Source organism: Conger conger, chromosome 4 (assembly GCF_963514075.1).
Source record: "Conger conger chromosome 4, fConCon1.1, whole genome shotgun sequence".
In the NCBI taxonomy this organism is placed as follows: Eukaryota; Metazoa; Chordata; class Actinopteri; order Anguilliformes; family Congridae; genus Conger; species Conger conger.
The window spans coordinates 49,888,970-49,915,627 of NC_083763.1; the positions used below are offsets into that span (position 1 = coordinate 49,888,970).

General features: G+C 38.6%; 1 protein-coding gene across 1 annotated transcript in view; it reads left to right on the plus strand.

Annotated features, from left to right (window-relative positions):
- Nucleotides 1–19,115, plus strand: part of LOC133126006 (cadherin-7-like) — a 112,728-nt gene extending 93,613 nt beyond the window's left edge. Inside the window, exons 10-12 of the mRNA XM_061237790.1 lie at nucleotides 6,599–6,716; nucleotides 8,150–8,401; nucleotides 16,737–19,115. Coding sequence (XP_061093774.1) covers nucleotides 6,599–6,716; nucleotides 8,150–8,401; nucleotides 16,737–17,239 — 873 coding nt within the window. The 3' untranslated portion in view covers nucleotides 17,240–19,115. The remainder of the gene's footprint in view (nucleotides 1–6,598; nucleotides 6,717–8,149; nucleotides 8,402–16,736) is intronic.
- Nucleotides 19,116–26,658: the final 7,543 nt, after the last annotated feature.

Sequence of the window (26,658 nt, forward strand, 5' to 3'; positions counted from 1 at the left end):
AACGCTTAATTATAAAACAATACCAGTTTGTTATGGTAGCAACAAGCAAATTAGTTATAGTTAGCTTTATGAATAATTTTACAAATATAAAATATAGGCAATACGAACATAGTAGCGATTGCACAAGCATTGTGCTTCAGGTGGATATTTGTAATTTTGGGAAGCTGAGTAGTAATAGATAATTTTCTTGTTGTTACTGAAAGCGAACTGGTAGTTTCAGTGATCGCTGTGCAATTTGGGCAGCTACTGGTTCCTTTTATCTATTTACGTGTTCAATCATCTGTGTTTAGCTAAACCTTTACTTCTCTCAAACTGTAAGTTACAGTTGCATCGTTCATGGCGGACTATCATATCTCAGTTATATAGCCAGCTAGTTACATAGCCAAGTAACTTGCTTGCTCACAATACAGTTGCTTAGCTAAAGTGAAAACTCCAGAGTCAAGATTTCATAAAGTCACCTGTTTGGCGAACATTTTCTTACAAGAACACTACAAAAAGATGGCAGGCTATGTAGTGTTTGTTACTGTCAGCTTTCCAAAATAGTGCATGAGAACACTGAACTGTATAATAAAGCTTTATATTAGACTTTATAGTCATATATGTTGGGAAGCATAAACCACAAACGATGAAACTGTAACTTACAGTTTGAGACAAATAAATATATATATGTATACTATTGGTTATTATCGAAGCAAAGAATACATATCTACTTATAAAACGTGTTGTGGTTTGAGGTTGTTTGTTGTTGAAATTCCTCTCTTGACCGTTAGAATCCAAAATTACCTATTGTACCTTTAAAATAAAAGTATATAGTTTTCCTGTAGCTTCCTATAAAACATATATATCACTATCCATGTTGTTTATTAAATGCAGCCTTTTTCTCCCACCATATGTTTGAAGCATGTACTATGTGTATTCATTCTCTTTCATGTCATGCTAAATTGGTAAACGCATGCTCTCTTCCAAAATGTACAGTGCACTATGCAACTGACTCTGGTAAATATATCAGAATTTCAGGATGAATGAACTTTATACGGTTGACTCCACCTGCAATACAATGGTTTTAGATTAATCAGTGTGAATTATCACATTTATCTCTCATAATTATTCTGAAATTAGCAGGCTACTGATTATAGCTTAATGTCACACATTATCATTGAATGGACCTGGTCTAATAGTTTTGATAGAGTCATCACACATTGTCACCAAAAAGCCGTCTTCTAATATTTTTGATACGCTTCAAATCAGAACAATTCTCTGCCAATGAAACCTAAAGCACAGGCAGACAATATAACCACTGGCTGAAATGGTTTGATGAGATTGGTTACATTTGTGATTTTTTTTAACTAATTTTTTTTACCAAATGCACCAAATGTGTAACAATGGCAGCTTTTTTTTACACGCCAGATTTACAAGAAGTCCCAAATTGGGAAATGCATAGTTTTAATGTTAACTGAGGTATTCAATATTTGGTACACCAAAACACCAAAAGACAAACTGTGGCTGTTATAGTGTTAAAATGGGAAACTACATTGGAACTAACTTAGAAATTACTTTAAGAAGACCAATTTTGCAGACAAAGATACTTGATTGTACTGTTGATTGTAAGCTGTAAAGTAGTTTTAAGCAGCCTTTAATATAATTACATTTCCATCAGCGTTCTCTTCACAGAGAGAGAGAGTGAGTGAGAGAGAGAGATGTATCTCTCCAGAAATATTACAGTAAATTGTAGGCAAGATTATAAATGCACACCAGCTTCAGAGCTGTTATGTGGGAGACTGTATCATTTGATCATTTAAAAAGTGGGTTTTAATAATCATTGGAAACAGCTGTAACAAAGTATAATTGTCTTTTGAATACCTTATGAATCAGAATGAATCAAAAGCCATTTTGAAGTGAGTCTAAATTTGGTTTCTATTGAGACCTGAATACTGTCTATGTTTGGCCTCAGGATAATGAGGAATACCATTAAATAAAGTATGACATTGCTCTATGAATACGTTAGTCACTTACTTCAGGCAGGTATAATTGATATTTTTGTTAATATTTGTGAGGTACAATATTTTTAAATTGAATCTGTAAATGAAAATTAAATTCGAAGTCGACTGAGGGAAGTACTCTTTACTCTGGTCCAGTGTTTTAGTTGTGAGGGAGAATGCTTCTCTGTTGCCTCTGCCATGCCTTTCTCTGTAGCCGTTTGTGATAATGAAATGATGGCTACAATAAAGACTTAGTCATTAATTAGAAAACCAGCAATGCCAGACAATTCTGTCATTAGAGCAAATAAACAGATGGTATGTTTTAAGAGCAGGTCCCCACAGCTTTAAAACATGCTACCTTGAGAGCAGTAATTTATATTGTCTGCCTGTACCTTATGTTTCCTGGTTATGGTGTTTCCATTCAGTATAAGTGGTGCTGCTGATAGAACTCAGTTGTGTCATTTTGTCTGGCAATGTGGTTTTGGAATATGATGACCTGTAACCATATGGGAAGTTTGGCCTTTTTATTTCATTTATTTACTTTCTTCAGGTGTTTACTGTCTGTAGCATTTGTAGTACCTATGGTAAATGATAGTCGGTATGCCTATTTGTTCTTGTACATTGTAGTGTGTAAACAAAATCCCATTACATCCATGATTTGTCTTGCTCCTGGGAAATGGCTTCTCAACATTAGGGGCCGGTCGTTTCTGGCCCCACCACTAGTTGGCGGTATTGCGTTCTTATCTCTGGGTGAGTTTCTTATCTCTGAACCACTGCAGTTCATGAAAATTCATTTTGAATCACTTAACCTTTGATAGATATTAAAGGTTGGGACCCCTCTATTCAGAAAATATTACTATCACCCGAGCAGGAAAGGATACAACTCGTAATTTCAATCCGGAGTGGTTCCAGAAATATCCCGTCGGGCTGTGGTAGGCTAGAGTAGCTTGGTCAAATCCTTTACAACATAAATTTAAATTTCACCACAAAAAAAATAGACTGATTTTGTAGTCTATTTAGCAATTAATTTGCTGTTCTTATTCTGTGGGGTAGCCTAATATTTGACTGTAATAAAGCGTACTGAAATGACTGTTCATCTGCTTTAATTGTCCACATTTATTTCACCTTTTCATCACTGCATAGTGCAGTTTCAGACCAGTTTTCCCACAATATAGGCAGGTAATTATACCAGCTAACTTGATGAACTCATATTTATGCCAGCTTGATTACCCTCATGTGTGATCAAATACTTACCTGGCAATCAGCAAGCCAAATCTTGAACCACGGTTCATGTTGCCAAATTTACATTTGAACGTAATTTAACGCTAGGTCTATCTGTGCTCCCCGGGTAGGGTACCGTCTTTTAGACCTATTTTGCAAGTGAGCAGCTAGTGATCTAAGTGTGTGTTCTAAGGGTTTCAACACTGTGTCAAACTAGCAAGGTTGAGGCTCACAATAGTCACTGTTCGGCTTGACAAGCTGATTGGTGCCCCACCAGAATTGATATGCCAAAAACACCAGGGCTCCTGGGTCTCATACCAACAGGAACAAGCTAGCAGTAAATTTATGCCTGTTTGTAATTTTATGTCTCTATGTAATTCTCATTTCGCCTTGCCTCACAATGAAATCTCTTCGAAATACATCACAGAACTCATGAAACAGGCACATCTGTGTTTCTCTAGTGGCACTGCACTGTACCTGAGAGATTGGAGCAACATTCATATATGTATTGTGCATACTTCAAGGCCACTAATACATTCCATGAAGCATAGTAATTAAAAGCAAGTTCATAGATGGGTGATCACAACTGATCTGCTATAGGCTCATGGGTGGGTTTTCTTCAATTAAAAGAAGTGTTGTTATAACAAGGGGAAGATAACGTTAAGCAGCTAAGAAATTTCACCTGAACATGTGCCTTATTATAGAGTAGTAAATCATTCAGAGGCCTATTATTTCTAGTGGTAATTAAAGAGGAACTTGAAATACCAAATGGACATAATATATACATAGGTATTTTTTATGAAAATGTCATTCCAAATGTTTAAAATAACATATTGCGAATATCATCTCTGTATAGATAGTAGGCAGCTTTTTAAATCCTTGATGTCCTAAAATATATTGCTAATATATCTTGATAACCACAAGGTCATATTTGAAAATAAAAAAGATAAGCCTATTTTTTCACTCATAGTGAGAGTTGATCATAGGTTGAGTCTGTGCTTAGACCAGCACTTTGAGATAGAGGTCAAGGCCCGACAGATAAAGTGTAAAATCTACTGAATATGATAAGCATTTGTATCACCCTTTCAGCTCTTTTTATATTCTGAATTTTCAATTTGATACTAAGCTATTGATGTCATTACATACTCTATGTGTGCTGCACAATATGTTTCACTACTCACACATTGTATATGCTCCGGAATGTAGATTCTCACCAACTCACATTCCAATCTTGTATTGATAATGCATCTGAAATACATCCTAAGGAGTATGTTGTAAGTTGTCAGTAAAAAAAGCAAGATGAGTCAACTGCAAACCGTGCTCTTATGGGAATAACATAAATAAAGTGTAGTATTTCTGGAAAATACTTCTGTTCCAAGACTTGTTTACTTCATCATTGAGTTGCAACTGAAGTACCAGTAAATGACATGAAAGAAAGCAAGCTAGAATACCTTCTGATTGTGCGATCCGGTCATAATCTTGCTTATGGCTGCTTCCTTGATATTTAATTCCAATTTAGCTGCTCCAACTTGGCTGCTCCAAATTTCAACTGGACATGGCAGACCTAGCAATAATTAATTATTATTATTATTATTATTATTATTATTTATTCAATGGCATTTAGCAGATCCAAATGCAACATACAGTTGATTAGACTAAGCAGGAGACAATCATCCCCTGGAGCAATGCAGGGTTAAGGGCCTTGCTCAAGGGCCCAACGGCTGTGCAGATCTTATTGTGGCTACACCGGGGATCGAACCATCGACCTTGCGGGTCCTAGTCATGTACCTTAACCACTTAAATGCTTAAAACATCCAAAGTTATTTCGACAGTGCTATTTATTATGGAACTGAAAAGTTTAATTATGGTGAACTGTTTTCCTTTTGGCATGTAAGCTCGTCATCTTAGCGAGTGCCAAATCAATCACCACCAACAAGCGTGATAAAATGCAAAACAGGGTGATCACCTATCCAACAATCACTTTAACGAAACACTGTAATAAGGTTCAGCCATAACCAATGAAATGAAGACATTTCAGTTTGTGTTTGAGTTTGAGCCCCCAAATGTTTTTTTATTTTCAATAAGATAAAAGATCAGGCTAATCCATTGTAGCAATGTTTCTTCCATTTTGACATTTTGATTCACAAATCAAATCGTAGTTTGCTTAATTTGACATGATACGCATCACATTATCGCGGATTGTTTAAGCGCCCTGGGCCCCGGTCCACCAGTTACTGCCTTAGCTGGATAACTGCACTGAGCAAAACCTGGATCCTGCTCAAATCTGAAGCACGGACTTAAGTAAAAATAGCTTTTCCGAGTTTGACTTTGTGCATCTATCTAGCTCACTGAGTGATCTTGCTTTGTGGAACAGACCCCAGATGTTCCAAATATTGTCTTTAACTGGAATCATAGACTTGGTTTTGATCTCATGTAACTTTTAAATGGTCATATCAGTAGACATAAACAATCTCAGATTCTGGCTTTGGTGGAACTTCTAAGACACCACTAAACAGTCAACTGTGTTTTTCATTTTTCATTTCATTTCATAAAATATATGAATTGTATTTGTTTCAAAATTAATATAATTTATCCTATATTTATTTCAATGTTCTGCTAATATAGAAGGCAAATAGCCCATACGTCAATATGAATACATTTTATAATGATGAGTACAAAAGAGTTGAAGTTATTTTACTAAGAACACATTTCCTTCTCTGTGTCATTGCACCCCCATGGTGTACACTCATTCCTCCTCACATTTGACTATTCATGTTGATTCCAATTCTTACAGAGCACAGTCTGTAAACTGCTATATTTTGCATTTCTATTATTTTGACTTGCTGCTCCCAGTGTGTGGCTTTTAAAAAGAAACCATAAATGTGTGTCACTGCAATTCACTAAGGACACAAAGGATTCCTCAGCATGTCATTCCTTTTTCAAAATAATAATAATAATAATAACGCGCCAAAGAATGTCTTCAGATTAAGTGAACACTACAAGTGAAAACAATGACTGCACCTGTATAGCAAGTTTGGTGGCTGTTGAATTTGTCTTTGCTGGGAGGGAGTTAAAGAGGGACTAAAATCATTTTTGCCCGTGAGGTTGTGGCAACAAAAGGAGCAGTGTGATTTTCCCACACATCCCCATCCCACACATACCCGTAACATCTAAGATGTTAATAGCATTAACACTGTTTCATTATATTGGCCCATGATATTGGCAATAATGTTAGCTAATCAGCCAACACTGATTCGTTTGTCTCAAGACTCCAATATTTTCCTGCATCCCTGTATGTGTTTTTTCTCTAAAATAAGAAAAACTGAAATAGTTCTTGATCCCAGTACTCAAAGTTGTGGCAGGGTGTGAAATTGGGAATTACTGCTATGTCCTATCAGGTCATCCAGACCATCAGCGCAGTGGATAAAGATGAGCCACCCAGCGGACACCGTTTCTTCTTTGCACTCAGCGCAGAGGCTGCTGGAAACCTCAACTTCACCCTCAGAGACAACAAAGGTAGGCGGACTTTCTTTGCATTTATTTATTGCCAATAAATATTTATCCTAGCAACTTTACATTTATTGAAGCACGACGATCATAAGTGCTGCCGGTTTGGCACGGTTTTAGCATACAGAGGATAGAAAAATGCCTTTATCGTTGGTAGTGGGCAGGAGAGGGGAGTGGAAATAAATCAATACATTAGATGGTGGGGTGAAATGAAAGAGTTATAGCAGAGGGGGGTTCTGCCAGTCTTATGTGCAGTTGTTCAATCTGGGAGCTAGAGCCCTTTATCTGAATTACAGCAGGAGCATTGGGGTTATAAGGATGGGGGCCTCTGTGGGTCTCATAGAGCATCAACATGCGAGACCCCTGTGCAGTGACAAATGAGGCAGCACACACACACGAGGACAGCAGCCACATGTCTCTATAGGGGTGGCTTCTGCCTTCTTTGCAAGTGCTGATAGTAAAACATGGAATAAGCTGCATGAGTAAAAATTAAGTCAAAAGCCTTTGCACGTATGATTAAATATTGTTAGAGAATATCTCAGTCTTTAAATCCCAAATTAGATGATGGACAGTAAAAACAGAAAGGTGTTGATTAGGTCTGATGAATGCTGAAAACAAAAAAATCTTAAAAGGCCATCACGTTCTTTTTTTAGTAAACACAGCCTGGTTAGGCATGGTATGTTGTACATTTCCATGTTCCTTAATGTCATGCTGATGAAACCCATAATATAAAAAATAAATAATGGCTGAAAAAAATAAAATTCTCTCTATTGTGATTATGTGCCAGGTGGTTGAAAACTGAACATATTTTTGAGATTAACACCAGGGGTGGAACATTTTAATTATAATGATCATCCATCTGTTGATGTTCTGCAAAACTTTTGTAATATATATATTTTTTTACAGTATCCAGGTATTAGGTGGAAATTTAAGTCATGTATTTTCATAGCTCAAAATGACACCATATTACCAGGGCAACCAATTGTAAAAACAGCTTATATTACACATTTCAAAGATCCTACAAATGCTGTATCTATGCTGTATGTTACATTTTTACATTTTTGTCATTCAGCAGATGCATTTAATCCAAAGCGACTCACAAGTGCATAGGTTCTTCCACAGTTTAAAAGCATCAAATCCATAAATAGTAAAACACGCATGAAGAGCTGATACATTTGAACCGTCAACCTTCTGCTGTAACATCGCGACAGGGCGGCCTGTAGCATAGTGGTTAAGGTAAATGACTGGGACACATAAGGTTGTGGTTCTAATCCCAGTGTAGCCACAATAAAATCCGCACAGCCGTTGGGCCCTTAACCCTGCATTGCTCCAGGGGAGGATTGTCTCCTGCTTAGTCTAATCAACTGTATGTCGCTCTGGATAAGAGCGTCTGCCAAATGCCAATAATGTAACGATCGCTCTGTGCTGCTTGTTCTACCCAGACAACACGGCCTCCATTCTGACGAAGCGGGGGGGGTTTCGACGCCAGGAGCAGTTCCTTTACCAGCTTCCCATCCTGATCCTGGACAGTGGCAGCCCCTCTCTCAGCAGCACCAACACGCTGTCCATCCGAGTGTGTGACTGCGACCCTGATGGTCTCGCCCAGTCCTGCAACGCCGAAGCCTACATGCTCCCGGCCGGCCTCAGCACCGGTGCCCTCATCGCCATCCTCGCCTGCATCCTCACACTGCTGGGTAAGTCCCCATCCTTGTGCTGATTGGCTCCTTGATTTACCATTTGATTGATTGACCAATTGATGGACCGAGTCAGTGGTTCTTGATTCTTGATGGTGGGTGACCGTCTCTACTGTGCCGTGAGTTTGATTGCTTCATCCTTTGATCCATTAGTTCATGCGTTGTTTAGTGTCCGTCATCCTGCCGCACGGGCACCTGATTAGCTGATTGGCTGTCCTCTCCACAAGTGCTATTTTGTGTTATTAGATGGCCGGTTGATTGTTGAATTGATTGCGTGACCACTTGCTGAATGAATTGTCTGTCACCATGCAATTGTGTTGTGAGGATCTGCAGTCACGTTGTACTCGGCCGGGTAGACACCAAGCGCTGTATTGATTTGCTGGTGGATTTTTCTCACTGTCCTAGACAGACACAAGGCCTTTTTTGTATCTGGTTCAATACTGGTATGTAATTAGCAGACCTACTGTATATTATCACTTGAGTTAGGTGATTAATTACCTAGTTTACGCATAGTTGTTAATTACTAATTCAATTGTACTGTGTGTGTTATTATCATTATGGCGGCAATAATCAGCAATATTCTATAGACTTAGTTGCAAAATATAAAATTTGATGATACAAGGGCATGTGTGTCCAATCTTACCGTTACAGGTTTTGCTGTTAGCCCGGCACTAAGACACCTAATTCTACTTGTCAAGGTTTCAATTGAAAACCATGATTAGTTCATTAATTAAATCAGGTCTGGTAGTACTGGGCTAAAACAAATACCTGCACCCACACTGGCCCTTTTTGGATAAGATTGGACACCCCTGATCTTGAGGTTTTAAAAACCTTATGTTTGTAATTAGCATACACCTTGAGCTGAAAACATAAGACGCTGCCACACAGATAATTTTGAAATGATTTGTACATCCAAACAAACACCTTCCCTGAGGTTCTCTTGAAAGCTTACGTCTTACAGCTTTTTCAAAGTGAAAAAAAGGGTAATGTGCATTATGACAAACGGCAGGAAGCATCACTCCCAGCTGCTGTAATGAAACACCTCTAATTGTTCTCGGCTCTGTGCATCTGTTCCATAGTGGGCGTCTCAACCTGCCAAAAACTGGCCTTCAGTAAGCCACAGCCCACAACACTCTCTTTTTCCTGCTCCTGAAAGCCTATGCCTAACTTGTAGGGGTGTAACAGTACATGCATTTGAACCAAACCATTTGGTAACAGACTTTTGGTTTGGCACACACTGCCACTCAAAGTATTGTTTTTTGCTTTAACATTAACGTTGCTTTAATGTATAGTGTGGAACGGTTTTGTTTTTTCCTGTGTGAAAATTATATTCAGTTCCCCCTGGCGACTTAGAGTTCATTATGTTTTAATTTCCATAATGAATAAAAAAAGCGATTTTATATTTTGCATTTCATTTCTTTACGTACCAAGGTTTTTTCTTCCTTTTTTTTTCATTACAAAGCATTTTGTGTACCATTACACCCCTACTAACTGGTCTTTTTATCCAGGCACCCTGCTCCAGTGCTTAATCTGTCTCTGATAAGGCCTCATTCAATCAGCAGATTGCAATCGTGCCGCATTGTTTTGCTGATAGGAGGGAGCAGAAGGTAATGGCAAGACTGCAGTGGCCCTCAGTACTGTTTCTCCTTGGCTGCTGTTCATTTGCACGGCTGCTACAGAGTGGATACACAAAAAGTTTTAGCTAGTTCCTGGTTCAAAAAAAAAAAAAAACCTTTGTGCATGAATGCTATTGCACTAAAGTCATTATTTTCTGTATTGCATCATATATTGCATATATTTATGGATCAGTAGTATTGTGATATTGATACTGTTTATATCTTTGTGGTACATCCCCCATTTTGGAAAGGTGCCATGGCACATCAGCAAATACAGTACCCTGCGGAAGGGTAACCTGTTCATTTGATATTTGTAATAGAATCTGGGACAGGCATTGTCATGAAGGGGGAAATGTATTCCCCATGTTACTATTGTTGAACCCTTTTGATTGCAGGCATAATCCTGGTTGTTCTGAAAGGTAACCATTTGGGGTTTATTCTCCAAGAGTCACAATTACTCCAAATGTTACTAAAACAAAGTTACTGAAGCTGAAGCTGACAGTGAATTTGGAAGCTTTTTTTCTCACTGAAAATATTTTTTTGTTTTTGACTGGATACCGATTATTGTGGCTGTGGCTGGATCGCTTTGAAATGAAATGCCACAGCCACGACACTGAACAAATCCCTTTTCAAATTTTATGACAAAAATGAGCATTCTCCATTGTTTTTTTCTAAACAATGTCTAGGCAGTTTTCCAAAAAGGGCATTTGGAGACTCCAAAAGGATACATGGAAACTAAATCATATTATGGGTCTTATGAGGTATAAAATACTCCATTTTGCTTACTAAACTATACAACACTTTTATCCTCCATTTTAACCTCCCTCTCCCAGTGCTGTCCTCAGACAGAAACATTCTCTCAAAGTTTTTTCCGAGTTAGCACATTTTTAGAATTAGAAACTAATGCGCTGGTTTGCTGGACCCTTGCCATGAAAAAGATACTGGCATTACCTTATTTCTTGTAGTATGTGGATTTCCAAAATGCAGAGGAGGCAAGGTCCGCCCACACTTGTTTTGCTATGCACATACACAATAAGGAACTGTTGTCACAATGACATTTTAAAATAGCTTATACAGATAAAACCGTGAGTTTTATCGCTTTCAAACGGTATATCCTGTTACCATAGTGATTGAAAATTGGACAGTGAAAAAAGGAATGAATGCAAAAAATGCCTCACCGACCCAGCCCTGGGTTGGTTAGACTTAAGGGTTTAAATAACACATCTCTGCCTGTGAGAGCTGCTGCTGTTGTTGTCACTCTCAGTGCAAAATCATGATATCAGCTTCCACATTGCCCTTGGGCTTGAAAGAGTGAGATTGAGGGAGATGAGGTCAGGTGAGAGGTGAGAGGTTATGTGTGTATTCTTTATTATTCTATACCTGAGGTCTCAAAACAGGCTATGAGCTATTCAACATGTTATCTCAAGATTTAAAACTGCAGTTTTTATGGGGTTTTTTTCTTGTTAATATATCTGTAATTCAGCTACCATTGGAATGAACCCCTTATACGGCCCTGTTTTGGTGACAACGGCAGCGTTACCACATTAGCTACTGCTAATTTTGTCCTGCACATGGGATATTTTAAATTTGTGCCTGGTTTGGTTTGCAGACTGCAATAAAGATGCTTGAGTCAACATACAGTCAGGTCATTGACAAAATGATTGTTATTTTAACTGTCTACTGCAGAATATTGTAGTTGGTAAATAAATAATGGACATGAGTTCAAAGTAAAGCTTTAATTTGTGGTATTTACATCTAAATCAAGTGAATGGTATAGGAATTACAGCCCTTTTTATGCAGTCATTTTAAGGGCTCTGAAATAATTGGACAAATTAACATAATCATAGATTAAATTGTAATTTTTTTATACTTGGTTGCATATCCTTTGCATGCCATGACTTCCTGATGTTCGTGACCTGTCAACATCATCAGAGTCTGGATATCTTATTTTCAGGTTGTCCTACAAGCGATACTAAAACTTTCCACTTGAATGGATCTCTATAGGAATCGGGGGATGGGATTAGATTTAGCTGTAAATTATGCTGATACAGTATAGACCACATTTGTTGCCTAATTGGCTTTAAGTTATGAAGGGTCCAAGGTATAAAATGAGCCTCAAACCATCATGCATGCTATTTTTCCACTGGGTTCAGTAGGACAATTTTGCAAGAGAAACAACCCTTGAAGTGATCCATCCATAACAATTGCATATCTGGCGGCAGTTGTGGTAGATAGCTAAAATAACAATAACTTCAAATATTCAAATATTTATGGACCTGACTGTAGATTGGGCAGCGCACTAGGGATATGTTAATAAAAACATTTGGCATTGATCGATTCAACTGACCCAGACCACCTTTTGACTTGACTTATGCTGTTTTGGCATCCTTACCAATTCATTGAGCATATGGGTCAGGCAAACAGCACTGTTTAATGTTGAGAGAGAGATAATTCATTTCTACACATAGGACATTTCCTTAGACATACATTTGTTAAATAACTGTTTGTATGTAAGTACAGTAGAACGTATATGATACTGAAACTATAGGTTTTTTGGAAATAATATTTCTACCGTAACTTGTGCTAATTTAAATAATTTTCTGTCACATTATTTGCAATTGGCCTTTTTTATTTGTACCAGATACCTTAGCTTAAGGTAACCAATAATCAAAACAGCAGTAATTGACATATAGAAAATATTTAGAAAACAGATGGCGTTTAATTGTAGGAGTCAGTTATAAGGTAGGGCTACCAAACAGCATAACCCAGTGATGTGCTGAAAAGTGCATAATAGAGGTAAAAAGCATTACCCAGATGCAGGTGCATGACAGTCTCTAGTCATGCAATTCTAGGAAATTGACTTTGGCATGCCTTAATTCACCAGTGCTGTGAGTTGCTGCTGTAATTTGACAGTTGCACCTTTCCTATGAAAATAGCGTCCTTATTGTGTAATTGTGTGACTTAGTGTTTAAAAGAAATAGGTATGCTGTGTAGTTCACCCAGTAGTTTGCCAATTTTACTTCAGATACAAACACATACAGACAAGGCATGTAGATACACACACAACATGGGAATTATGGGAATTATCCCATGTATGGCAGTTCTGCATTAGTATTATTTTAGTATGACTGCTCATCCACAAAGAGAATTATATTTCTTCAGCTAAGAGTTGAAGATCTGAATCACTGTGAAGGGCCTTGAGTCATCCTACAATTTTCTTCCCCCAATACATGAGCATTCCAATCAGTTATCTGCCCAAATTATCAGCAGAGAAATGATGACAGAATTTGCAAGATGGGTAGAAGTTCAGGACTTTATTGAACTTGAGTTTGATTCCTTATTGTCATTGGCAGTATTCTTTACAAGATTAAATTAAAACTGTAAACCGTAATCTCAACGTCTCAGTATCCATAGAAAGTTCTAGCCATGTCCCTTGAGTAGGAATGCTTGGAATACCAGACAGTCTTCCATATTCACAGCGGTGCCAGGTGCACTGAGATGACCAAAAAGACTTGCTGCGGGGCATATAGAGAAGCCCAACTCCCTCACCAGACCACAGTTGTTAAAAACCATGTTTGACAAGAAGAGATGGAGTAGAGAGTAAGAGGGATCAGCAGGGAGCTGATCTGGCAGTGGTGGGTCGTGATACTAGGGCATCACCAAACGCTGTCCTCAAACGGGAATGATTGCGCATGATGGATTGTTTTCACAATTCAATTACAGCAAATCGGGGATAATGTTGAATTGATCCATTTTGTCTTTGTACATCTATCTCATAGCGCTGTAGCGCAAACAGCTATTTACTCATGTGTACACTGTACAATTTGTAAATGAAGTTCAAATCTGCTTACCATAATCGGGCCACATAATCATCCGTACAATTTCATTGGCTGCATGCTCTTCTTTCACTGGTTCTGTAATCCAAATAGACCTCTGTGCTTAAAAATCCATTCCCATCTCATCTTTGCAGGCAATTCTTTTGTAAACAATTTCAGTAAATTTGAATACACACCAGAATATACAAACAGAATATACATCAATTGCAGTCATGAACGCAACGATTAAAAAGGATTGGCTTCCAACATGACACCAAGTAGTACCAATATATTCAGACCAATCTTAGTTATTACTTTCATGCCAAACTAAACTTTCACCAGTGCCATATGATCCAGTTTATGAATTTGAAAAAAGTTTTAGGTGAAATGTTTGCATTGGCCAAAAGCCTCACATGACAGGTACTTAAATTGATCTGTCCTAATGCTAATATCAGCCTGCTCTAACATCAACCTGCTCTCTGTCAAGGTGTATGAGCACAGATACATCCCCGAATATGTCTAAAACAAGTAGGGCTACTCACCCCTGGGCATACTGCTTAAGATTCATGCCTTGTCTCAAAGAACCTAATTTATACTCTTCAGACAAGTGACAACCACATTTGCACTGTGAAGAACATTCACATTGTGGCAGCTTTCTGGAGGAATTGTTGAACTGTACTTATACCTTCCAGTGTCGTGCTTAGAGTGCAGGCGATAAGAATAATATGAACAGAAAGTACTGTTAGGTAAACGGAACAAACAACCTTGTGGTTTTCACTCAGCGTTTACCCTCTTTAATTTCTTACACAAAACCAGCATGACAAATTGGTCATCCTTTTGACTAATACATTTGACAAATGCAAGTGTCTTTTCAATGAAGGAAATACAATACAAAGCAGCTAAATCGCTGGCAAAGTGTATCTGATCCACAATTTAAATAACCTACTACCCTCCACCCCCCGCCCCCCTTCTGCCTTTCGATTATGTGTTGGGAACTGCAGTTTCCCCTCATTTCCCTGCCTGGGGAAAATGTATATGGTAGAGGAGAGAAATATGGGCCTATGGAGCAATATTTCACACTCACTCTGCCAGCGCTGATGGATGGATCATTAGGCATTCGCCTGTTCGCTCAGGCACAGGAAGTTATTTTGAGCCCTTAATACATCCTCAGGGGTGGGAGGGGCATCCGGAAAAGTTGTTTCAATTCTGATATTTGGATCCTCTCTTCGAGATCACTTCTTTGTGCAAGGCATTGCAATCTGGAAATGTCCGTTTTACAGTTATGTTTGTGCCATAAGGAGTGTCTGTTGTTTGCTGTTGCAGCTTTTTCATTCTGTGAATAGCGACAGGGAGCAACTCATACCATAAGCTACAGTTTATGCACAGAATATCTAGAATAGCTTTATACCCTAGAAAGGCAAGACCTATAACTAAACAGAGTATCTTCTCTCACCTAGCAACCAATTTTCATTTCTTTAGCATCATCATTGAGTACACTTTCAGAACTCAATTGACCAAATGCTATTGAAAGTTGAAATGGCTATTATAATTATAAACCTTTCCATTTCCTTAAAACCATACCGAACCATACCATTTCCTTAAAATAGAATGGAGGCATGGGGTTTTATAAACAAAAATGCAAATATAATCTCACACCATACATTCTGATATGCTAGATAAGGGGAATGTGTGCCTTTACTATCATTATCTCTGAAATTATGTATAATGGTAAATGGCTGGCATTTATATAGCGCCTTTATCCAAAGCACTGTACAATTGATGCTTCTTATTCACCCATTCATACACACACTCACACACCGACGGTGATTGGCTGCCATGCAAGGTGCCAACCAGCTCGTCAGGAGCATTTAGGGGTTAGGTGTCTTGCTCAGGGACACTTCGACACAGCCCAGGCAGGGGATCGAACCGGCAACCCTCTGACTGCCAGACAACTGCTCTTACTGCCTGAGCCATGTCACCCCATATGCATCTGATGGCATCAGAAAAGAAAGATATGATTTGATTTGATTTAAAAGGAAAATTTGTGTTCTGCAAGTCAGGTAGAAATGTGTCCTTGGACTCTTTTGATTTTATTATACACTTTGCACAAATCATATTTTTCCGTGTTCTAATTCACCACTGATGACTACCAATTTGCAAGTTCAGTCTTGGATACACATAGTGTGCTTTGTTTCCATTATACCCACTAATTGCTTCATTTAGATAAGACTTGTAATATATTTTATTAGCACTGAAAATGAGGTGGTGTGGAACATTAGTTAAATACCTGGACTTGGTATTTCATTACATTACATTAATGGCATTTAGCGGATGCTCTTATCCAGAGCGATGTACAGTTGATTAGACTAAGCAGGAGACAATCCTCCCCTGGAACAATGCAGGGTTAAGGCCTTGCTCAACAATGCCTTGCTCAGGGGTCTTATTGTGGCTACACCGGGGATCGAACCACCAACCTTGCGTGTCCCAGACATGTACCTTAACCACTACACTACAGGCCATCCCCTATTTCACCTGTCCATGTGTATAAATGAGTAGATATGCTTATTCATAATTAGAAATGTCTATTCATAATTCAAATGTTATAAGCCAATAGCCTAAAGTCACTCCCAGTGTCCATTAGAGATATCGTAGTCTTTGATCCCTGTACTGTAAAAATACTTATTGGTCCAACTTCAGAAAGTTAGTGTCCGAGCTGCCTTAAAATCGGAAGTTAAATGAACTTGAGAAGACAAGTTATTTACACTACCGAAATTCACGTAGTTCACTTAACTTAAACTTTAAAGCCAGCCTGAACACTAACTTTTAAAAAGTAGAAACAGTAAGTTCGGTTTTAGGTTGTAGCGTGCGTGCTAACGCTATGCTTTCCTCTCCGCTTCACCGCAGTTCTGGTGTTGCTGATTGTGATGATGCGCCGTCGCAAGAAGGAGCCCCTCATTCTGGAGGACGAGCGGGACATCCGCGAGAACATCGTGCGCTACGACGACGAGGGCGGCGGGGAGGAAGACACCGAAGCCTTTGACATGGTCGCCCTGCGGAACCTCAACGTCATCCGAGACCACAAGGCCCGGCGGGACGTGACGCCGGAGGTGACCTCGTTCTTCTCCTCGCGGCCCGCCTACAAGACCCTGCCGGACAACGTCATCTTCCGGGAGTTCATCTGGGACCGGCTGAAGGAGGCGGACGTGGACCCCTCGGCGCCCCCGTACGACTCCCTGCAGACCTACGCCTTCGAGGGAAACGGCTCGGTGGCGGAGTCCCTCAGCTCGCTGGAGTCCCAGAGCACGGACTCTGACCAGAACTACGACTATCTCAGTGACTGGGGGCCTCGCTTTAAGAAGCTGGCTGATCTCTACGGCAACACCGAGGGCTGTAATATATTCTCATAGCCCCGTTTCAAATTTTGAGTTTGACTGTGGAGTTGATGGGGGAAAAAAACCTAATGCTATTATTGCAACAAAAAAGGACTCCACAGGTAGAGAATCCTGAACTGACTTTCGTTGGATAGGAGAAAACTACTTTTGTCCAAGAAAACGAGATGGAAATTGTTACAAGAGAACAATTTTTAAAAAAGGCTATTTAAATTCAAAAGGTATTACCCATCAATCCCCCTGGATAGGATTTTCTCAAAGAATCCAGGGACGTCTTGACAAACCGTAAATGTGACAACACCAGAGAAAATGTACGAGACATAGACCATGAATGCTGAACCTGGCGGGAACCAAAGATCTCACCTGTTGGACCCAAAGGGTGCATTAACCCTTCACTCCTGTATCCAACATGGACCATGTTGTGCCAGAATCAGTGTTAATCGCCAAATGCTGCAATGCATCTTACTGCTTTTGTTGTTCTCCAAGTATTTTTTTTTAATTGTCTGTAGTGATTAGTCAGTACAGCAACAGTTTAACAAGTTCAGTGGTCATTACAAGTGTACACATTGATCAGTATACGATAGATGTTTTTTTCTGCCATTGATTTTTAACAGAACAATGCAAAATGTCACAACGATTTACTTGCTTCGCATTGGGGGAAAAAGGGGAGGAAAATTCACAAGTATGTGTAAGCCAGATACTGTATGAATCTAGTGAAAGTAACTGCTCTATTACTGTGTAAAAGAGGCTTTACAATCTCCCTCATATCAAGTGGAAAATGGGGATCACTAGCTGAAATAAATAAAAACACATGCTTCCTGTTTTGGTATTCTGATGTTTCATCTGATTAATGCAGGAGAAGGAACACTTTTGCTATTCTATTGGTAAACATTGTGACAAATGTTGTGATTTTCAAGAACAAAATTACCTTCTTTAGTAAGTGCCCCCTGGTATAACTCTTAGGTTCAGATAAAAGTTAATACAGGGTGTTGATTGAGAGTCATTATTCTGCTATCCAGTCTAGTTTTAGACGTGTATAGCAAAACAGACTTTATGACTAAATAGTGATTTCTGAATATACTTGGTAGATAGATCTTGAACTTGAGTGAATCTTGTAAAAAGAGCATTAATGAATTGCAATTCACAGGCTTGTTATCAATATGAACAATACATTTAATCGGTATTATACCCAGTATTTTTACTGTGGTATAATTTTAGCTCTTTTGGCTCTTTCCAGCACATTGGATTTTAAATTGAATATGAGCTTAAAGTGCACACTGTCACCACATTTCAGGGTATTTCCATCCATATCTGGTGATCAGTGTTGGAATTACATCCTTTTTGATGCATAGTCCCTCCATTTTCTAAGCAATTACTTTTGGTCCCCTAAAATGGGGGATGTATATGTATATGTATAAAATGTATGTAATTCCCATAGTACATCACCTGTGGATATAAATACAGGTTAACCTCATATCCATAGTTTCATTTCAAATCCAGTGTGCTGGAGTACACAGCCAATACCACAGGAAGTACCACTGTCCAAATACTTATGGACTCCACAGTAGGTTCAAGGATAATATGGATAATATGGATATGGATAATATTCTTATTAAACACAGAGCTTATGTGCCACAACGTCACGGATGCCTGCGAGTCAATTTGAGCTCAACGTTTATGGATAATAATTCTGAGACCAATGTAAAAAACAGAGTGAGAAGTTTTGCTTCAAAACATGCTTTCTGAATTTGACTATTGAACTTTTTTCCTGGATATGTTTATAATAACAGCAGTGTTTACAAGATACTTGTTTTTTATTTTGCAGAAGCAAAAATATGTGACTGATGTTTTTCCCAGTTTGCTGACAATAAAAAGAACATTCTGTTCCTCAAAACATTGAAAGCAATTCAATTACTTCAATTAAGACACATGGCAATAATATGCTTATCTGTTTTCTTATCTTATCAAGGTAAGACAGATATTTAAAGAAATTAAGAAAGGGTGCAGAGATGTTTCCTTGCTTGTAGTGAACAACATCATCAAAAAAGCAACTTGAGCTCATGAAGCGTGTTGTTTCTCTTTTCTGGATGGATCTGTGTACTTGAAAGGATCGTCGGAGACAGATGAAGCTTGAAGCTTGGCAGTTAGCAGAACCGGCATTGAAAAATGGTGCTGGTCATGTCAGACTGTTTAAAAAGCTTTTGCAAATTAGGGTGTTTATATATAAATTAGAATTAGTGCATTTATCATTTGCTGCATTCTCCAACATATAAATTACATGAATTTAAAAACCGGATTATATACAATGACTATTCAGACCCCTTCACTTTCATTGTCCATACCATTACACCACTGCCACCAGCCTGGACTGTTGTTGGGTCCATGGATTTATGCTGTTGGCTCCAAATTCTGACCCTACCATCTGTATGCCTCAGCAGAAATCAAGATTCATCAGACCAGCCTACATTTTTCCAGTCTTCAACTGTCCAGTTTTGGTGAGCCTGTGCCTCAGTTATTTGTTCTCGGCTGACAAAAGTGGAACCCGACATGGTCTTCTGCTGTTGTAGCTCATCCGCCTCAAGTTTTGACGTGTTGTGCATTTTCAAATGCTTTTTTGCTCACCACAATTGTACAGAGTGCTTATCTGAGTTACCGTAGCCTCTCTGTCAGCTTGAACCATTCTCTGTTGACCTCTATCATCAACAAGGCATTCCCGTCCACAAAATTGCCACTCACTGGATGTTTTTGTTTTTCACACCATTCTGAGAAAACTAGAGACTTGTGCATGAAAATCCCACTAAATCAGCAGTTACAGAAATACACAAAGCAGCCTGTCTGGCACCAACAATCATGCAACAGTTGAAATAACAGATCACATTGCCCCCCATTTTGATGGTTGATGTGAAGATTAACTGAATGCATGTTTTTATGCATTGAACTGCTGCCACACGATAGGCTGAATAAGTAGGTGTACAGGTGTTCCTAATAAAGTGAGTGAGTGAGTGTATACACTCATATCGCAGACCCTACAACTAATGCTAACTAATTTCTTAATTACTAAAATAATAATTTCGTACTTTTGCTTGCAATGTGAAGATAATGAAGATTGATTTTACTGTCTAAGAGGGCTGAAGCCTTAAAGCAAATCTAATTATTTGTTAACTGGTTTGCTTAACGTAATCTAAAAAGGCAATCAAAATCTCATTCGGCTCTGCACAACGTCCGGATAAATACCATTTTAATGAAGTGAATTAGTAGAAACGAGCCTTAGTATCCCCATATAAAGAGAGGATGAGAGAAACTGTTTGCTTTCAACTTGCATGGTTTCTGATGCACAAAATATAACCAATGGCTTTAGAAGCACCTCTTCAAAAAATGGAAAAGAACATGTTACAGCCGGGTTGGGACAAGTTGACATTAATTCTGTCAGTTGGCTCATTCTGCTAAAGTAATGGCTTTCAGTGTAGTGGCGCACCCAGCAATTGGTACTGAATCCGGGCCGTGCAAATGCCACCTGTGGCAGATGGTCTTGCAGGGCAGTACAAAATTGCCGGTAGTGTAACCCAGGGAGGGAGGGATTTAGTTAGCATGATTTCCCATTGTCATCACACATGAGAACATGTGCTCTTCTAAAGCAATGACTGCACACTTCTGCCGGTGGACTGGTGAGAAACAGATGTGCCAGCCTCAGAGGACAGCACCCGCCTTCCCGCCTTATTCCAAATTAGGATATACTGTAGGATGTTGCAGTGATTTTACGGCCCAGTGAACGCAATAGACTATTTCAATCAGTCCTTATTATTAGTTAGAAAAAAAAGGTTGTTAGCAACTTGCAATCAACAGCCCTCATATCTTTCATATTACTAGTGGGCTGTGATAATACTGATAACTGATACATTTATTTGAACTGATAGTTGGTATATAGTGTTATATTGAGATTGCTTTAAAAATGTAATAGCTCCTTAGTCTCAATACCCGCATAGGCATTAAAAGACATATTATTTAGCTTCAGTGTGGCTGAGCTTAGCCAAGAGTATGCTAGTTTGCTATTATCATTATCTGAGAAATTTCAGTGAGTAAAATGCTTCATACAATGGGCCAGTGTCTGCATATACTTCATTTAGCTTAAGAAGTCTCTGATGCAGCATTGCTTGATTTTTTTTCAGTCTAAAGTGTCATAATTTCCCTAATGTCAATGTACATACCATTACTGCTGCTTCTGTAAGAACAATTAGTGTCTGCGATTCATCCATTAGGCCTAATTTATTGCAACCTTGCGGATTACAAATTGTTGTTACTTGTCATTGCGAGTGTGATTGACTACACATTCCTGTAATACCATTGGTATAACTCTGCTGGTCTTTGACAGCAGCTACTACTGTCAAAAAAATGCAGTTATAGAAATAATAAAATAGACAATAAAGGAAATATAAACTACATGATATAACTAGAGTACCTTCTGCCTATTGTATTTGAGTTAGACAACATATAGAAATACAGAATACAGATATATTCTATAGAAAGTCTGTTTCATACTGTAAATGTGGACAATTACAGAGTCCATCAGTTTTGCCAACACAAAAACACACAGGTCATATTAATTGCAACACCTAGACCAAGCCTAAGGTTGTTACCAAATTAACTCCAAAATTAAAAATCCATTGTAAATGTGATTGTAAACTCCCCAGACCTGTTGTGCAAACACCTGTGCTTAATATTAATTATTTTCATGACCCTTAAAGAGTTTATTTTCAGAACATATTGTGATGATGACCTTGACATCCATCATCAGTGGCCCTCTAGGACAGTGGTCTGATGGTGACACAAGACTGTGATCACCCTAGTCAGAATGCGGGTTCCATAAGATGCGCATCACTGCTTCACTACATCCACTGCAATCTAAGTATGGCCCACACTGAAGACACATCACCTCCTCAACGTATGTTCAAATACCTTATTGATTGTTTTAGAGGGTTCCAATTTTGAGACTGTTAGGATCCAAATGCACTTTGTTCAAACCTGACAGCAAGATTTCACAGTCCACATAGCAGACATCTGAAGAATTTTGTGTATTGTCCTCCTTGCCTTCACCATGTCCCCAATGGTTGCCCTCTCTATCCTCCTGAACTACCAGGTCAGAGGGTAAGACATATTGGGATTTTTTTCAAGAAGAGAACTTGAGACAGCAATGTCCATACCTGAGGGTTTGTTTGACTTGAAACCTATGCCCTCCAAATAAATTATACACTCAGTGAGCACTTTATTAAGTATTAGACTTATTAAGTGTTCTGCTGCTGTAGCCTATATCACTGTTGTAATGTGTGGTTATGTGTGTTACTGTCACCTTCCTGTCAGCTTTGACCAGTCTGGCCCTTCTCCTCTGACCTCTCTCATTAACAAAGCATTTCTGCCCCCAGACCTGCTGCTCACTGGATGTTTTTTGTTTTTTGCACCATTCTCGGCAAACTCTAGATACTGTTGTGCATGAAAATCCCAGGAGATCAGTAGTTTTTGAGAGACTCAAACCACCCTGTCTGCCGCCAACAATAATTCCACGTCAAAGTCACTTTTCCCCTTTCTGATGGTTGATGTGAGCATTAACTGAAAGTCCTGACCCGTATCTACATGATTGTGTGCATTACACTGCTGCCACATGATTGGCTGATTAGATAATCGGATGAATAAGTAGGTGTTACTAATAAAGTGCTCAGTGAGTGTATATTATGTGAAGACAAGACCATCATGGTTCACTTACAAGATTGCTTTGGTGAATAAATTATTGACATTTTATTGAATGAATTGCCTAATTACATGAGTATTAGTCAAGAATGTGTTTTGAGAGTGATGTTCTCAAATTTACCTTGTCATGTATTCCTTCTTGTGCAAAAGTAAATGGTGCTACAAGATAAAGGAAAGTGAACGAGCTATGTCAAATGTAAACGGCTTAAAATTGAATTGAAAATTGAAGCACAATTTTAAAATACACATACATACACAAACACTTGCAATTTGCAGCTTTGAAGGCTTCCTCATTATGTATATTACATTTTTTTCTTTCTAACCATGCTACTGCAGAAATAATAGCAGCATAATACCTCAGCAAACAACATATAGGGATTATCATATCAAAAACAATGCTCTGTGATACTGCTGTTTTTCCCTCTCAAGGCAAAGTAAATATATTTTATTTGTCCTTCGGTTTTCTTTCTCTACCACTCGCAATGATAGCTGTTCTTCAGGCAATTTATCCATGTGTTTATTTATTGAAGAAAGCAGAATTGTGTTCTGTTGAAGAGGGGAAACTGTAAATGCATTCTGTGTTCCTGTAAGCGTTTCTGAAATGGCTGTCTTGTAGAACGCCGGTTATTCAGGTACTGAAGAGGATGCAGTGAGAAGGGTGATGGCAGAAGAGTTGAAGAGGATGTATACTTTGGATGGAGCCTTCCACTCTGTCTTTCTGTGTTTCTACAGCCCTCTTGTTTGAGTTTTAATAACCTTGTACAAAACAACACCAGAGGCAGTTGCATTGTTGAAATAAAGCTTATGTGTGGGGTTTACTGCTCTTATTTTGTGCTGCCTGCTAGGTGAAAACAAGTTTCTGCTCAGATCATTTTTGTTGTACTTGCTCAACAGGTAATTCAAGCAGTCAGTTTGTTATACCTTCATGTGACAAGAATCCTCAGCAATTGTTCAACGTTTGCTTAATGTTCATTCTAATTATAATATAGACAATTTATCTCACGGTCCAAACAAATATAATAATTCAAGGATGTACTTCAACCAACTGCTAGAGAAAGTAAAGAGTCAAAGTGCTGGGTGATAGCCAACAGGAAGAAGATTAAACTTGAGTCCGGTCTATTTCTTCATGACTGCATCTTGTGAATTTTTACAGTCAACTGGGGTAGATGCAGATGAAGCCATGCACACTGCAGAACATCCTGACAAGAGACATGATTATATCACTGAGGACTGGTGTCTAACACAAGGGAATAATCAAACTCTTACTGTGACTCTATTGGATGACATCATTGCATGTAGCAAATTCAAGAACACATGAAACATACACACTCAGGCAAAAAGACCTGTGTGAAAGTTGGCATTGCGCTTATCTATGAGTATGACTTTCCTATTTCCCCTACATCCTCGGTAACTGCATACGATACCTGCCTACAGGTTCCCATAAAGTACCTGTAAAATGCTAATGCGTTTATAATGACAGGTGTGCACAGTCAAAACTGTGCTGTAATAACATGTTTGATTGAGCTGCAGTTAAAATGACTCCCCATTGCTCCTTGTATGGAAGTAACTGCTGCTGGTAAAAAAATAATAATTTCTAGAGTAATTTGGATTTTTGGTTTTGTTTGCAGGCCTGTAAGTGCACAAACCATAAATGCAGTATGAAGTACCGCTTACAAAAACAGGATATAACAATGTTTTGGTGCTTGTGTTTGTTATGTTCGCTGTTTTTTTTTTTGTTGGTTTTTATTCAGTCAAGCAATGCCTGATTATATGTACAGCCCCATCTGGTCACTAAAACCTCCCCCATCAATTTGGGAGGGTGCAGAACAGGAATTTGCCTCTTCCAAAGTGTGTCCTGCTCGCTGGTTTTTCTTTAACTGTGGCAGACTGCTGGTGCCTAGGCCACCATACGAGGTCCTCCGCTTGGTGATATGAGAAGGATCATGCTGAATAGAACTCCCTCTCCCTGGACCATTATGGGCCACCCCATGGGGCTGCCATCTCAGTCAAAGATGGTCAGGATACCATTCCAGAACATTGGGTGTAACAATGATCAAATTCCTATGTTCCTCCAAAAGTTTTTACTTTTTGTCCAGTCTTCTTCACAGCACACGGTTCATACACAGTTCATATTACACCAGCTTCTGCAACTGTAACCACTAAAATTCTAAACAGGACTGACTTTCACAACTGCTTGAAAAATGTATATGGGAATACAAATAAAAATTCATGAAAGTACCACGATGCATAGAAACAGGTGATACGGACAACCAGGTTGAATGAAAGTTATCAGTACATTTAGAGTACAGATACATTCAAAGTGCAACCAAAATAAATGTACATTTGTCCTGTGCCATATCTAGTTATTTTCAGAAGACAACAATGAAAAATAAATCCTGAGTTCAAGGAACATTATTCAATAATGTCCCTACTGGTGCTAAGGCAGAATATTAAAAATTTGAGTTTACTGCTTTGGCCCAACCTACACCTCATACACAGTGCACATAAGCAGTATGGGAAGCCATTCTTATGTTCACACCAGAACCAGAATGGAGCCTGCTTTCCAAATCTTTGTGTGGATGTTTGGGAACCCAGAGTGTTAATGACAGCTCACAAACTTCAAACAGAGGCTGAAATTGTTGCTGCACAGCAGTAGTTTCTGCACATTTTTACAGAAAGCGTTTTGGACAGTTTATTGACTTATGAATGTGATTAACGATCTGTTGTAATAACACGGACAATTACGATAATATTTAAATTAAATAATGAAAATGCAATTAAAGAAAATAAAGAAATCAATACAATTTGTTTTATACGTATATCCAGATTTTCATCACTTGTGGAGTGAGATAGAGATCAAGTTAAAAATCAAGTGAAGCAGTATTTCTAAGTAGCCAGTTCTAGTATTGAGTTTATGGTTTCGCTAAAGGAATTATTGGGACATTTTACTGCTTTGTTTACTGTGCTGTTTTTTAGCGGGTAGCTGGATTCTGTGTTATTGATGGGTGAGTTTCCATGACAGTGGCATTTAGTTTCCATAGTAATGGTGTTTATTAATGTGCTGATGGAACAGCTGAGTCGAGTGCCTTCACAGCTGCATAATTCAATTAGCTATTAACAGTGCAGCCGGTCAGTTGAACAACTGTGGTAGCTGCAACTACAGCCACTTTTCCACGAAGACCTAGTTGAACTAAGACAAGTCAATATGCAGGACTACATCAAAGGAGGACCCATGAAGGGTGTGGTGCATCTTCAAACAGTGTTGAGGTCATCTCAAAGGTTAAGTTATGGTTGCACTGACACCTCACTGATCAGGGAGTGTTGTTGGCCAGGTAAAGTATTGTTGTTCACATAACTCTGGTGGATGCGTTTTGATTCTTTTTCATTGTCAAATAACTCTGGATAACATGACTGCATAATAATAATTAATAATTTATATATATATATATATATATATATATATATTTTTTTTTGGTTTTAAGATAACTTTCATGGGGTTTGTACAGTGAAAATAGTGAAAATGTGATGGAGCACAAAGTGGAAGTTGGAAGGTGATTGCCCCGTGCATATAGAATTGTTCAATTTTTCTGCAGCAGTTAAAATGAAAAAATGTAAAAACAGCAATTAAAAAGACGTAGAAGGGCCACCATTGACATTTTGAATGAATCCAGTGTTTAGTTGCAAATTAACCAATTTTA